Below are 12,743 nucleotides of genomic sequence, written 5' to 3'. Positions count from 1 at the left end.
ACATTTCACATCGCATTTCAGTCAAGGACACAGAATTTGAGAGCCTTTCTGACTGAATGAATGAAATATGCTGTTTTCCACCAAGGTAACCCAGCTGCTGAAATATAATTGGCTAAATTGACATTGGGCAGGTTAAAGGTACCTAAGCAAAGACACATTTCAGCGCGGAAAACACATTTTCAAAGCAGAATATCCGACTTCAGTGTTGTTTTTCAGATAAACAAGAATGCGCACTTATGATGTTTCTTAAATATCTGCAAGCATATTATGGTGTTTTAATGCCTTAGAAGAGTCAAAAACTTTATGGTAACAAATATGTAAACCATGGTCATTTCTGTTGGATCCTATATATCACTAATTTAAATATATTTGTCATAATTCCAATTTCCAACTTATCACATTTCCTAAACTTTATATGTATTATCAAATAACAAACATAGTATCATAGTCAATGCATAATTATAGCTTTAATGATCAAGTAGTAATGAATTAACTATTTATATGTAGCCTACTTACTATAGGGTTAGGAGTAGCAGTTTATTCAGGGTTGTTTCATGTTTTTATGCATAATATACTGTTATACTAAACTCTTAATTGCACAGAAATTAACAGAAAATGTAAAGACTGCTCAAAATCATATTTCTGTGCTGTGACAATTATTACCAAACCAAACGACGTCAACCTCAACGTCATTTTAAACGACTAAAAATATCAATAAACCTTACTTTGTTAAACTTGAACAGTATCAAAAGATGTTTGACCAGAGCTCGAAATTTTGCAATGCATTTAGAACCCTAAATAAATGTAAAACATCTGTGAATCAGAAGAAATAGACAATTTTTATTAAAATATACAGTCACAGAGTTTGACAGTATTACTAACTGTTAAATGCATTTTTAAATGACTAATTAAGAAATGGTCATTAAAGCACACTCTTTTTAAGGGGTCAATTTTATTAATATTATTCATTCATTTATATATTTTCCTTCAACTTAGTCCCTTATTTATCAGGGGTCATCACAGCGGAATGAACCACCAACTATTCCAGCATATGTTTTAAGCAGTGGGTTCCCTTCCAGCTGCAACACTGTACTGAGAAACACCCATACACTCGCATTCACACTCAAACTCTATGACAATTTAAGCAACCTCCACACAGAAATGGCAACTGGCCCAGCCCGGTCTTGAACCGGTGACCTTCTTGCTGTGAGGCGACAGTGCTAACCACTGAGCCACCGTGCTGCCTTATTAATAATATATATTTTATGTTTATTTAAGGCAAGTGGACTTTTTTTTCTGTTTATTAAACTTCTACAGAAATAACAGCATATTTATACATAAAAAATATTAACAAATATTATTTCCAACCCTTCCCTCATTCAAAAATTTAATTACAATTAGACTAAACTAAGACTTTTATAAGCAAATGTGCATGCTCTGTACAGTTAAGAATACTTTAACTCACAATTGCATGTAGGCTTATAATTATTGGCACCCAATGTGGTCCAACTGGTCCACACCAGCTTGTTCTGGCCAAGAACTGGCCATGAGTTCACATTACCAAAAGGTAAATGAACCATTCACAATCAATTTACTCTTTACATTCCATTTAGGGGTGGATAAATCTGAAATTAAAATTATAGTGTCGGACCGAAAAGCTCAAATAATTATATAGAAGACCCTACAACCGGATTAACAAACAAAAGCTTTGAATTTCCAGGTGGACTGACGAAAGTTCCAGTGGTGTTGAAGCCGTCCAATCCTGTTGGAGGTTTTGAAATATGCAATTCTTGTCTGCGATATGCATCAGACGGTCAGTGGGTGGTACGTGCTGTCTAAGCTGAGAGTAGGGTTTCTGTAAAAATGACAGCAGCTGCAAACGAGCACTTTGGCTTTTGATTCCATTTAAGTAGACGCCAGATTAAAAACATAAATTGTGGACATGACTGCAGGGCACACGTGTTAATGCTGTTATATAGTCCTTTGTTTGCATATCTCCTCCATCACACTCTTTGGCTAAACCTCAAAATCTCATGAAAAGCTCTCTGTGTTTATCTTTGGCTGGGAGGTATGATTGTTTGTGTGTGTGGTTTTTTTTTCCCCTCTTGAGTTTGGAGACATGCTTTTGATCCTCTAGCAAAAGAACACGACTTTCATTAATTCTTTGTTTTATCTGCTGCTGTTGCTTTATTTCTTACGGACACTCTGTAATAGCTGTAGGACTTGGAATTGGGTGTAAGGATAGATGCCGTTTTGCTTTCTCATTCTCTGTTTTTTGTCATATGATTCAGCATTTGCTAGAAACCCTGTTATTATTAATTATTAAACTTGTGAATTGAATATAGGACTGGTTGATAATGAAGAGTATAACAGGGTTCATACTAGGGGTTGAACGTCTTTAGATTTTCGGTAATCAACTTTTATTATCAAAGTCGAGTCAACGTCTCAGCTCATAACATAAAACAAAATGCAAAAACAACGCAGGATTACCAGTGACTATTTTAGTGGACAACAAATGCATTGTCAACGCTTTCATTTCGTTAATAACGCAACATTAGCACCCAGGCTATATTTACTGCTAAATAAATGCAGTCAACACATTGATCATCACTGCAGGTTTTAGTAAAAATGTAACAATAACAGATATTTTTATTGCAAAAGTAATGCATATCTCGTCAGCACACAGATTCATGTGAAGTTATTTCATGACAACATAATGCATGAAAGACAAAGGCTATAAAATTAAGCCTTATTACACTGTCAGAGTCCTGCTCACTCCTATATTTTATCGTTATGATGGTGTGCTCAAAATCCTGCTCTGCGTTTTTCATGGTTACTGGCTCATTTTGTTCCGCAACTAGTCGATGTCAATCAAAAATGTCATGACTGAGCTTTAAAGTTGACCAGTCGACTAGTCTATGCAACCCCTAGTTCATACACATTTTTACGACTAAAATTCTAGGACTTCTCTTTGACTTTTCCAAAGATTTCAAGTAAATATTCATGACCTAATGTTTCATGTAATGTCTAAATAAAAAACAATGCACGTTCAAATATATTACAGGACATCAAAAAAAAAAAATAAATAAATAAAAATGTGACAATCTATGTAGTTTGTTTATTTTTTATACCTGTAAAATTGTTTTTAGAAAATATCTTGCTGGCTTGTGTTAAAGTTCTTAAAGTTCTATGACTTTTCCAAAGCATTTTGGCTTTGTTTGTTTTTCCAAAACTTCTCCAGCTCTGGAAAATTACTTGACAAAATTCTACGACTTTTCCAAAACATTTTGGGTTTATTGGTTTTTCCAAAACTTTTCCAAACCTGGAGAATTACTTGCCAAAATTGAATGACTTTTCCAGGTTTTCCTGGACCGTATGAACCTGGTATAAAAAATGCCTCAAGGTTCGGTACTAGATCCATTTTAATGCTTTTTTATGTTAATTTTTAGGGCAAGATGTGAAGTTGTGTGTTACTAAAATGTGAAATTTAATATATATTTTTCACATGGTTGCCCACTAAAGCTAAGCAGGGCTGTGCCAGGGCAGTACCTGGATGGGAGACCACATGGGAAAGCCAGGTTGCTGCTGGAAGTGGTGTTGGTGAAACCAGCAGGGGGCGCTCAACCTGTGGTCTGTGTGGGTCCTATTTTGTTAGTTTTTATTTAACAAAAAACATCTTTATAAATCATAACAGCAAAATTTCTTGTACATTTCGTCACCTTGGAATTATAAGGTTCTATCTAAGTGGGTCCAAAATTTGCCAACTTGCTTTTGTCCATCATGGCCTCCTAACTATCCCCATATCATAATTGGCTTCATCACTCTGTCTCTTCTCCATCAATCAGCTGGTGTGTGGTGTGCGGTGTGGTGAAATATGGGTGCCATCGCATCATCCTGGTGAATGCTGTACACTAGTGGTGGATGAGGAGATTCTCCCCAATGTGTAAAGGGATTTGAGTGTCAAGAAAATCGCTATATAAATGTAAGGAATTATTCTGTTGCACATTATAAGATGCATCAGTGAATACAAGTTCAAAGTTCAAATCAGCATATTAAAAAATATGCGATCAAATCTTTGTAGTTTTTTTATTTTTATGTCTGTAATAAAATATCTTGCTTAAATATTTGAGAAATGTTGGCTTGTTTTTTTCATAAGACATTTTTATGACTTTTCCTAAACATTTTGGGTTTATTCGTTTTTCCAAAACTTTTCCAGGCCTGGAAAATTACTTGACAAAATTCTATAACTTTTCCAGGTTTTCCAGGACTGTATGAACCCTGGTATAAAAAATGCCTCAAGGTTTGGTACTAGGCCCATTTGAATACTTTTATTTACATTTTTAGGGCAAGATGTGAAGTTGTGTGTTACTAAAATGTGAAATGTAATATATATTTTTTACATTTTGCAATCTTTTTTATTGATCTTGTGACTAAATTTAGCTGGTTGTGCTGATGCCACTACCAGTTTGCCAAACGATTTGTTAAGCGATGACATTCTGTTGCATATTATAAGATGCATCTATGAATGCACCAAAAGCAAAATGGAGCAGCACTTTTTATTTGAACTGTGAGTTGCAAAGACCGTTTATCAGCACAGCTCGGCTCAAAAGAAGAGTCTTGGAGAGCTAGAGTGAATGCAAACCACAAATTAAACTACTATAAAGCCTAATTAAACTGTCATTCTCGACTACAACATTGTGCAACACCAATCAGGCTGTATATTACTTAAGATCTGCAAATCAGCTAATATTACCATGTTTTTTTACAGTAGTAACACACTGTAACTACTATAGGAGAAATGTTTTATTGTATTCAATTTGTAATGGAATATAATTACTGTATTTTTGTTGTCATATTAGTTGTTCATTTGTATTTGTACTAAATGTCTTTTGTGTTTTTGTTATAATAATAGTAAACGTAAAGTTAGGCTACTTGTTTTACTATGGTAGTGAATTTGTTATACTTGTGCGTCTGCAAATCGTCTGCGTTCTGAATTATTTCAAGTTATTGAGCTTAAAAGTTTTTGCATTTCATATAGCAAACAATATGTGTGTAACAGTTCTCTTTCAGACACTAAATGTACTCAATGTAAATTATCAAAATAAAAAAACAGGACAAATGCAGATAGAAGATTCTGTCTCTAAAAAGTCATTTTCCGTGTGAAATTATAAGGTTCTATCTGGCATATGATTCATTGAAGCATTTCTTTTAAAGAAATACTGTTAGTCTGCTTAATAATTTAATTAAAAATATATAAATTGGTGTTGTAACAATATGTTGATGTTTGAGAAAGTAAAATTTTTGCTTTCTGTAGTATTTATTTCATGTTTTAGGATGAATATTTTTTCTTGTTCAAATTAAGCATACAAGGCTGTGCTAAATACTTTATCTAGATGTTAATTTTATGTAATTAATATAATAATGCTTATTGAATTTTATGCTTTTTATGAATCATTGATCTATATTTGTTAAATTATATGCCCCATGAATTGAATTAAGTATTTGCCCTTCAAGGATTCATATCAAATTTAAAGACTTTAAAGAAAACAGACAATGAGCAAATAAGTTGAATAAACACTGAAAAATGTTTCACTGACTATATATACACAAATAAAATTATTTCACATTTAATATATTACATTTTTTAATAAATGTTTCTTTTTCAACAATATAAAATTTAACATTTTATCTCAGTGTCAGAAAATGCTTCTAAATTATCACATTTACACATCTTTTAAGTTTGAGGTTTCTTCTCAATTTTGTGTGGTGCTGCATTATTTAGTCGACTCTGATTTTGTGTTTCTTTCTGGTCTTTCCCGCTGTACGGAGCAGTCTGGTGAAATGAAAAAGAAAGATGATCCTGATTGGTCCTCGTGCATGCATTTCGAAATGCTGATTGGCTCACAGAAAGAACCTTAGAGAGCCAAGCTGGAGTTCGACTTTGTAGATAAAACCTTTTTTGTTTCTTAAGTAAAAAGTCTTAAAATGGAAACATCACAAAGTAAATAAGTTGTCATTTAATAAGATGATGTGAATAACTTTTAAAATTTTGACAAATGTCAGATAGAACTAGGGCTGTGCGATTTGGGTATAATATCAAAAATATCGAATTGCGTTCAGCTTCAGCTCAATATTCTGTTTCATAGCTTCTTACTGCTAAAATGCAGTGAGAGTTAGTTAAAAAAGGAGCTAAAAAGATTAAATTACTCCAACTTTTATTCAAGTTTGTTTAGAAATATTCAGAAATTAAACACAACATTTTCTCTAGAGCAAACAGTAGTGAGTTATGGCATTAGTTATCTCCTGGTGCCTTCGTGATGTTTTTTCATATGGGGTAACAGCTGCAAACAACTCTGAAAATGTACTTTGTTGTTGCTAGCTACTAGATTGATTGTCATTTGCAATACGTTCAGTTGACTTTTTAGCAAGACACTCCTGATATAGCCGTCTGCGGTGCTTTTTTAGGTGCTGGTTGTTGTATTTCCCCATGCTGTGGCAACAATTCTGCGACATCTCTTACAAATGACCTGTTTTTGTTCGGTGACTGAAACCAAAATATTCCAATATTGCCGACATGCTGTTTTTCTTTGATATGAATTCATCTATTAATGCTTCTGAAGCGGCAGACACCATCATCTCACTCGTCCGTGATTTCTTCTTCTTTGCTTGTTTTTTGCGGGCTGTCCGCATAGTTCGGTTGCTCTATTCTGGTTAGGCAGAACAAAAGTGTGCTCACTCTGTTGGCTAGTAAGACTGTCACACACAGACGGCAGTCATGCATTTGGTCTGGGCTGGAGAAATTAAATGATATATATTTCATATCGCAGCCTCTTGCGATTAACTAATCGCAACATTTCAAATCGTGACTGCGATTCGATTTCGATTAATCGCACAGCCCAAGATAAAACCTTATAATTCTTAGGTGACGAAATTCACAAGAAATTTGGCTGTTATGGTTTTTAAAGATGTTTTTTTGTTAAATAAAAATTAATTTAGATCTGGATCTATTACTTCTAAACTCATGCTTCTGTCAAATGTGAATTTCTAAGAGACAAAACCCATAAAATTATTGATTTATTAATAATATATTTAATATTCAATGTATAATTAATATTATTAAGTGATACTGACTGAGGTAATACGGTGGCTCAGTGGTTAGCACTGTCACCTCACAGCAAGAAGGTCACTGGTTTGAGCCACAGCTGTACCAGTTGGCATTTCTGTGTGGAGTTTGCATGTTCTCCCTGTGTTGGCGTGGGTTTCCTCTGGGTGGTCCGGTTTTCTCCACATAAGACATGCGCTATAGATTAACTGAATAAACTAAATGGGCCTTAGTTTATGTGCGTGTATGGATGTTTTCCAGTACTGGTTTGCAGCTGGAAGGGCATCCGCTGTTTAAAACATATTCTGGATAATCTGGAGGTTCATTCCGCTGTGGTGACCCTTAATGAATAATAGAATTAAGCCGAAGGAAAATGAATGAATGAGTGAATGATACTGACAGAAATACAGAAAAAAGACACAAATAGGAATCACATTCTTTTTAGAGAGAGTGTAGATTCTTAAAACAAATAAGGATTTTGCTGATTTTAGCTGGTGACCTTGAGATTCTTATTCGCTTTACATTCCTGTATGTCAGTTCATGCATAATTTAGCAGTATAGCTATGAATGTGACCTGAGCCTTTTCTTACAGCAGTGCCCAACGCCTTCATTGTGGCTACTGTGGAATGGTTGCATGTTTCAAAGCCAACAAAAATGTCTGATACGCACCTCCTTGTTTTAGAAGCACACAATAAGCTTTCTTATGTGTAGTTGCACCATCACTAATGAATAGTCTGTGACCTCCTTTTTTCCCCAAGTGCTGGGTTGATGAATGTAGGCCAGTTGAACCAGCACAACAGTCATTCCCAGTTACATCGCAGCACCGGCTGCCAGAGTTTTCACCACTAAACTGCTGACATGCAGTTCAAAATTTTAGATAGACCTTCAGAAGTCATGCATTTGCTCCACACACATGCAAAAGTCTACACATCCCTGTTAACATCCCACTTTTGTGAAAATTAATCAAGATAAATAGTTTCAGTATTTTTCCACCTTTAATGTACAATGTAATCTGAACAACTCAATTAAAATTGAAATACTGAAAATATTTTGGGGTTGAGGAAGAAAAAACTAAAATAATGTGGTTGCAAAAGTGTGCACACACTGTTATTCAATTCACTTTTACAATGTAGATTGTGTCCAAGCAGCTTTACATAGAAGATCATAGTAAACTGAAACAGTGTAGTTCAGTTTTCAGTGTTTAAGTTCAGTTCAGTTTAGCTCAGTTCAGTGTGGTTTAATATTCACTACTGAAAGTCCAAACACTGAAGAGCAAATGCATCGATGCACAGCTCTACAGATCCTGAACCATGCAAGCCAGTGGCAACAGCTGCGAGGAAAAATGTCACCAATTGGCGAAAGTGAAGAATTAAAAAACCTTGAGAGAAACCAGGCTCAGTTGGGCACGACCAAACGTCTTGTGCAGAGCTGCAGTCTAGGTGCCGGAGGCTGGAAGCTGGACCTCAGCGAAGACTCATAAGTCCCTGGAGTGTCACAGGAATCAGTCTCATGCTCTCCACTCCTCCATGACCACCACAGAAGCTGCTCAGGATACGGCCTGGTCCAGGATATGGAAACCTTGGGATCATCTCGTCGTTGGTCTTGGATTGAATCAATGGTGCTGCATAGTCGAGTATCCCCAGGTGGAAATAGAGAATAATTAGAGTAGCTGCTGTTCATAGTGTATATGTAATATGGGGGATTTATAATGTTCAGAATTAAGCAATCACATTCAAACTTAATCTAAATAGCATTAAGTACACATTTGCCCTTATTTTAAGGGCGTTAATATAACCCCAAATAAAGTTTAGTGGTTCAAGTTGGCTTTTCCTGACATTTTCTTAGTCACATTTTATAGCAAAAGTCCACAGAGAGTATCCAGATCATAAGAGTTCTCAGTGTTAATAGGTTTAAGTCAGGAGAAGGGTGCTGAATAGTCAAGGCTTTAGATATACCATGGAACACAGTAAAAAGTAGGGTTCATCGAGTAGGGAAAATGTGGTGCAACTGTTTTCCTTCAAAACTGATGAAAAGACTCTGGTCAGTGAAGCTACCAAGTGACAGATTTAATATAGAGTGCATCCGGAAAGTATTCATTGCGCTTCACTTTTTCCACTTTTTTTATGTTACAGCCTTAATCCAAAATGGATTAAATTCATTTATTTCCTCAAAATTCTACACTCAATACCCCATAATGACAATGTGAAAAAAGTATTCACAGCCTTTGCTCAATACTTTGTTGATGCACCTTAAACAGCAATTACAGCCTCAAATCTTTTTGAATAGGATGCCACAAGCTTAGCACACCTCTCTGTGGCAATTTTTGCCCATTCCTCTTTGCAGTACCTCTCAAGCTCTATCAGGTTGGATGGAAAGCGGCAATGTACAGCCATTTTCAGATCTCTACAGAGATGTTCAATGTGATTTAGGTCTGGGCTCTTTCTGGGCCACTCAAGGACACTCAGGGAGTTGTTGTGAAGGCACTCCATTGATATTTTGGCTGTGTGCTTTGGGTCATTGTCCAGCTGGAAGATGAACCGTCGCCCAAGTCTGAGGTCAAGAGCACTCTGAAGCAGGTTTTCATTCAGGGTGTCTCTGTACATTGCTGCATTCGTCTTTCCCTCTATCCTGACTAGTCTTCCAGTTCCTGCTGCTGAAAAACATCCCCACAGCATGTTGCTGCCACCACCATGCTTCACTGTAGGGATGGTATTAGCCTGGTGATGAGCGGTGCCTGGTTTTCTCCAAACGTAACTCCTGGCATTCACTCCAAAGAGTTCAATTTTAGTCTCATCAGACCAGAGAATTTTGTTTCTTATGGTCTGAGAGTCTTTCAGATGCCTTTTGGCAAATTCCAGGCGGGGAGTGGCTTCCGTCTGGCCACTCTACGATACAGGCCTGATTGGTGGATTGCTGCACATATGGTTGTCCTTCTGTAAGGTTCTCCTCTCTCCACTGAAGAACGCTAGAGCTCAGACAGAGTGACCATCGGGTTTTTTGATCACCTCACTGACTAAGGCCCTTCTCCCCCGATCACTCAGCTCAGATGGCCGGCCAGCTCTAAGAAGACTCCTGGTGGTTCTAAACATCTTATGCTTACGGATGGTGGAGGCCACTGTGCTCATTAGAACTTTCAGAGCAGCAGCAACTTTTCTGTAACCTTCCCCAGCCTTGTGCCTCGAGACAATCCTGTCTCGGAGGTTTACAGACATGTCCTTTGTCTTCATGCTTGGTTTGTGCTTTGACATGCACTGTCAACCCTGTGACTTTATATAAACAGATATACGCCTTTTTAAATCATGTCCAATCAACTGAATTTACCACAGATGAACTCCAATTAAGCTGCTGAAACATATCAATAATGATCAGTGGAAACAGAATGTACCTGAGCTCAATTTAGAGCTTCACTGCAAAGGCTGTGAATACTTATGTACATGTGATTTTTCAGCTTTTTTTATTTTTAAAAAATTTGCAACAATTTCAAAAAATATTTTTTCACGTTGTCATTATGGTGTATTCTGTGAAGAATTTTAAGGAAATAAATTAATTTAATCCATTTAGGAATAAGGCTGTAACATAAAATGTGAAAAAAGTGAAGTGCTATGAATACTTTGCAGATACACTGTATATCACAACTAAGTACAGGAAAAAAAAAATAAAAAAATGAAAATATCAATACATGTATATGGAAGTATATCCCGGACAATTTTCAAATGTAGACAGTGTAGACATCGAAAATTCTTATGGATATGCGATTCCATTTGTTTTTGCAGGTTACATGCATGACACAGAGAAAAAGCAAATGGAGCAATTAATATTGCTATTTAGATATGTCAGACTCATAGCTTGTAACACATGCAAATGGACTTTGCTTTTTTATTTAAAATAGTGGCAGTCACTGCGCGTTTGCAAAAGTAGAAATGCAAATGGTGATGCAGGATTTGCCATTGCATTTGGATTATGTCACAATTTATGCATTCACATATTAAAAACGCAATTGCAAATCCTATCTAACTTATCACAATAACACTTTTTTGCCACTATATACCCTAAAAAGTGATTGGTTCCACACAATTCCTTCATGTTGTTACAAAACAAATTCATTAAGTTAACTTAATCATCTTTGCAAGTTTAGGTGGATTGAACATAAAACAATTAAGTTGTCCAAAAACAGCTTAGGAAATCCGTTGCTTCAACTTAATTGAAGTAAGCATTTTGAAAAAGCAGCAAAAGTTTTTTTTTGAGTGTACTACAAAGCCTCCTCTTCTCTCTTCTCAGGTTGGCGGCACTAAAACAGGAGTAGTGCGTTATGTGGGAGAGACTGACTTTGCCAAGGGCGAGTGGTGTGGAGTGGAGCTGGACGAGCCGTTAGGGAAAAACGATGGAGCTGTAGCTGGAACCAGGTACATCATTAGTCTTCCACCAGACTTCATGCCCTGTCTTTAGCAGCTCCCTCTGTGTCCTTCAACACTAATAGCTTGCATTGTTTCATTCCTCATTTAAAGAGCTTTGATGACTATTTAGTATGTTAATTAGATATCTTAGTTGTAGTGCAGAATACAGCGATAAATCAATATGGAACTGCTTTATTTTCTGAAGGGAGAGATTATTGCAAAAATGAGAATTTGTTGTTAATTTACTCTCTCTCAGGTAATACAAGATGTAGGATCACAAATCTCACGGTTCGGATCAAATTATGGTTTTTTAGTCACAGATCAGACCATTTTTCGGATCAGCCATAAAGGGAGGAGACAAATGTCATTTGCTTTCCATTTGTTACAAAAACAGTACTGCAAGAAGTTTTTGGGTTTAACAATCAAAACTTACAACCTGTAATTTTATTAAAAATAAAATGAAGAAATAATCAGCTAAATAAAAATTAATTGTAAAATATTCAGTACTGTGAAAAATTCACTGTTATTTCTAATGTTGCTGATAATGCTAAATGTAGAAATCTATCAGTATAATTTGTACAACCCATATTTATTTTTAGTCTCATTTTCAATAAATGATTCAGTTATTCACTCATAAATCGTCATGTTTCATTGCTAGATGATCATTTTTGAAGAATTATTCAGTGGCATATTTTTGATGGCTGGTTGTTGCCACCTATTGGTTAAATAATTTAATTACTACCTTCAACTTTCATTTTTGGGCATCAAGTTAAATAGATATGATGGTGATTTTAATCTTTACCATAAACATAAGTGGTTTTATCTAAGCTATAAACTGTTATCCCAGTACTCCTGTGTTATTTGACTGTAACTTAATAACTAACTCAAAAGACTAAAGACTGAATCTCTTTCTTGATTTTATTATTTTTCAAACACAGATTTGAATGCAGCGATTGGAAGGATTAATAAACATATGCACTACACCGTCATTTATAATTTATGTTGCGTGGGTGTTGAGACCCCGATCTTTTATTGACTAATCGTGCAGCTTACACTGAATGCATTATGCAGGCTAAACAAGTAGTGCCAGAAAACACCTTTAATAACCTAAGAAACCCACCACATCCCAAATAACCTACCACAACTTCTTCCATCATCATTATATTTTACAGGAAAGCCTAAATGCTTTCATACATGTGATTTGAATGACACGAGAGGTGATCTCTCTGCGATTGTTACAAATTATT

General features: G+C 35.7%; 1 protein-coding gene across 3 annotated transcripts in view; it reads left to right on the top strand.

The window, feature by feature from the left end:
* The window catches only part of clip2 (CAP-GLY domain containing linker protein 2), a 67,321-nt gene that overhangs the window by 24,666 nt on the left and 29,912 nt on the right, over positions 1–12,743 (top strand). For all 3 annotated transcript variants that reach the window (XM_056458543.1, XM_056458541.1, XM_056458540.1), the window contains exon 4: positions 11,381–11,505. In XM_056458543.1, coding sequence (XP_056314518.1) covers positions 11,381–11,505 — 125 coding nt within the window. The remainder of the gene's footprint in view (positions 1–11,380; positions 11,506–12,743) is intronic.

The sequence above is a fragment of the Danio aesculapii genome, chromosome 5 (genome assembly GCF_903798145.1).
Source record: "Danio aesculapii chromosome 5, fDanAes4.1, whole genome shotgun sequence".
Lineage (NCBI taxonomy): Eukaryota > Metazoa > Chordata > Actinopteri > Cypriniformes > Danionidae > Danio > Danio aesculapii.
The sequence above is the reverse complement of the archived record's forward strand: the minus strand, read 5'-3'. Positions and strand labels throughout refer to the sequence as shown.